The 3,223-nt window shown below is 35.8% G+C and overlaps 1 protein-coding gene across 1 annotated transcript; it reads right to left on the reverse strand.

The window, feature by feature from the left end:
* Window positions 1–1,246: 1,246 nt before the first annotated feature.
* Window positions 1,247–2,293, reverse strand: LOC110791581 (uncharacterized). Its single transcript, XM_021996330.2, has one exon. The coding sequence runs from the start codon at window positions 2,291–2,293 to the stop codon at window positions 1,247–1,249; it is 1,047 nt and encodes a 348-aa protein (XP_021852022.2).
* Between the last annotated feature and the right edge of the window lie 930 nt (window positions 2,294–3,223).

A 3,223-nucleotide genomic window follows, 5' to 3' on the forward strand; every position in this document is an offset into this window, starting at 1 on the left:
CTAATTCTTGATTTTATACATTGTCGGTTCTGGATAGTTGCATTCCTGTCATAGTTGCAGTGGTCTTTTTATTATAATTTATAATAATGTAAAGTTGGTCCCCCCGTTATTGACCCCGTTAGTTATTAGCTATGACCCTGACCCGACCCTGACCCTTATGACCCCTACCCCGACCCTGACCCGCTCGTATTTTCCTATGACCCGCAAATGACCCGCCCCGCTAGTGACACGCCCCGACTCGCCCTAAGCCGTCCAATAACCAGGCCTATTATTAATCAAACTTTCGAACTATGGTTTAGAAATACACTTTTAAAAAATACGACATTAATTTAAAAGAGTTTAATCGGTAAAAACTGATTGTAAAAAAAGAATGCTTTGAAATCAATTGGGGTGTGAAAGTCACGACACCAAAGGGATAGACGTCGGCGGCAAGGAGTGAACAACGGGGGTATCATGGTGATAGTATTGGGGTTTTAGGTAAGAAGATTTAAAGCCAAAGAGAGAGAAGAAGTTTAAGAGCGGGCTTGGGAAAGCTCTCAACTTTTGGTGTGAGGAATGATGAATGGAGTAAGGGGTATTTATAGGTGTAGGATTAGGGTTAGGGTTATAATTAAACCCTAAGAAGTAGAGCCGGAGTTGGTGTATAAGCTATGATAGGATTTGAGTCTAGTTATGATTTTTGTGATATTCGGTTTAGAGTAAAACTTATTTAAAATATAAATACAAAAGATAAAATTACGAAAATTTAAACAGAGGCTTGAATCATTATTTAGAATATATCCTGAAAATTTCAGAATTTATCTCCAAGATTTCGGATTTATAGGAAATTTTGAATTGGAAAAACTCTTAATTCCAATTTTAAATCCAAAATATATTCTCATAAATATCTTATAATATAAAACAGATTTTATAAAATACTAAACATAATTTTCGGATTTATAAAATAATTTTAAGTTGATTAAAACTCTTTTTCTCCAAAATTGTTTCCTAACAGAATTAGGAATCTATATCTACTTTAATTAATTTAATAAAATCTGAAAATAATAATTAAATTCAGTTTGAAAATAATATTTCCTCCAAAATATTTGAATATTTTTTCCTTCCAAAATAATTTAATATCAAATATATATTAAAAAAAATGCATAAAATAATTAATAAAATGCTTAAAAATATGGACCTGGTTGCTTTCGTTGATTCCCACTTGTTGGCTCGATGGTTGCTGGCTTGAATAAGGAACTTTCCCATTCTAGGAGGGATTAGATGATGATCCTCCAGATGCCTTCTTGTAGCACTCAAATTCCCAATGTCCTTGCTTCTTACAGATATAGCAAGTAACCAGGTTCCCCTCACAGTCTTTCCCTAGGTGATTCTTCTCACACTTTTTGCAAAAATAGTTTCTCTTGGGCTTCTCCCCATCTGTATTCCCAAAATTCCCATTCCTAGCACTTCCATTCCAAAAGTTTCCTTCCTCGTTTCGGTTGAAGTCACGGTTCTCTCCCCTATTTTGGTTGTAGTTTCCATTCTTTCCATGGTTGAAGTCTCCATTTAACTTAGGTTTCTTCTCACCCCCTTGGAGGCTTCCATTCCCATTTACCTTCCTCTTTTCAGCATAATTTCCCTCAAGTTTCCTTCCCTTAATCCCATACAAGTAAGATGCACGCCCATAAACATCATCTAAGGATTCAAAGTTAACTCCCCCGAGTTTCCCTTGCAAGGTCAAAGTTAACCCTTGTTCAAACCTTTGAGCTTTCATGGCTTCAGTTGGGACTATTTCAGGTGCAAACCACATTACCTCTATGAACTTGGTGTAATACTCATTCACAGTCATGGTCCCCATTCTAAGGTTTGTAAATTCTAGGCATTTCTGTTTATTTAGATAGTGAGGGTAAAACTTGGTTCTCAAGGAGTCTTTCATGGATTCCCAATCAAAATAAGGTTTGGCCATTAAGTCTTTCTTTCGTTGTGACCACCATAGGTCAGCTTCTTCCCGTAAATAGTACACAACAATATTGACTTTTAGGTCTTCAGGGTAGTTGATAGCATCAAAATTTTTGTCAAACTCTCTAATCCAGTTTTCTAGGCTTGCAGGGTCTTCCTTTCCAGCATAGGTAGGTGGCTTACTAGCTTCCACTTTCTTAAACACGTCACCAAAGTTTTGAAGATCACTATGGCGAGTTGCCTGGGTTGTCATGTCCTGAGTCAAGTTATAAGCTATGTCAGTTAGGCGTCTAATCGCCGTTCCAACTTTCCATGATCCCTTCCTTCCCCGGTTATGAAGTCGCCCTCTCATCATCTTGCATGAATAACGAAAATGTACTAAATAAAGGAATTGCAACTAGATGTACATTCAACAAATAATGTAATTATTAAAATTGCAACACTTTATAAAATCAAACAAAATTTCATTATATAAGTAAATTAAAATATCCAACCAAAAAAAAGGTTCTAACTATTACATTACTTTGCCACACAAAATGACTTTATTCAAAAGCAAACACTCCTTAAACAAACATTGAAATTTAAAAGACAATCTAAGACTTCTTCATTTTTCCCCTGCTATCATCCGAATAATACTTTCCTTTGGGATCATACTCAGAATCCGAATCATACTTCTTACGCTTTAAACATGGTGTTTTCCTTGAGCTTCCTGAAGTAAAAGAACCCTTAGAAGATTCAGATTTTTCTGGAGAAGGAATAACATTAGAGAAATGGTTTCCTGAGGATTCTGGTCGGGATGGAATTGAAGTACCCATGGAAAATGTTTTGGAGTTAGAACCAGCCGTGGACTTCTTAGGAGAAGAAAATGGAAGGTCATAAGGAGATGGGTTATAACTTGGACTTTTTGGGTTAAAGTCGTCCTTTACTGGTACTTTACAATGGTCATTTCCCCCACCCTTATTCTTCCATCTATTATCTAGAAGAATTAGGTCAAGTGTAAAGAAATGTGGGGTCCCAATCAAGTATCCGTTCATACCAATTTTTTTTCGTTATAATGATATTCAACTGTCATAATTTCCACATAGTTAGCAATGATAGGTTCATATTTTGGATTTTGAGGTAGATGGGCAACCATAAGTAGGACAGTGAAATCGTGAGTATAATAAAGTTCATGATATCTGGGTTGATTATCAGCTCTAATTTTCCCAAGAAGTTCATGTATTTTCATAGTGTATTCTTCAGTCAGTTGGTCTTCCCTCTTAATATAATCAAGATTTTAGAAACG

This window comes from Spinacia oleracea, chromosome 1 (genome assembly GCF_020520425.1).
Source record: "Spinacia oleracea cultivar Varoflay chromosome 1, BTI_SOV_V1, whole genome shotgun sequence".
Lineage (NCBI taxonomy): Eukaryota > Viridiplantae > Streptophyta > Magnoliopsida > Caryophyllales > Amaranthaceae > Spinacia > Spinacia oleracea.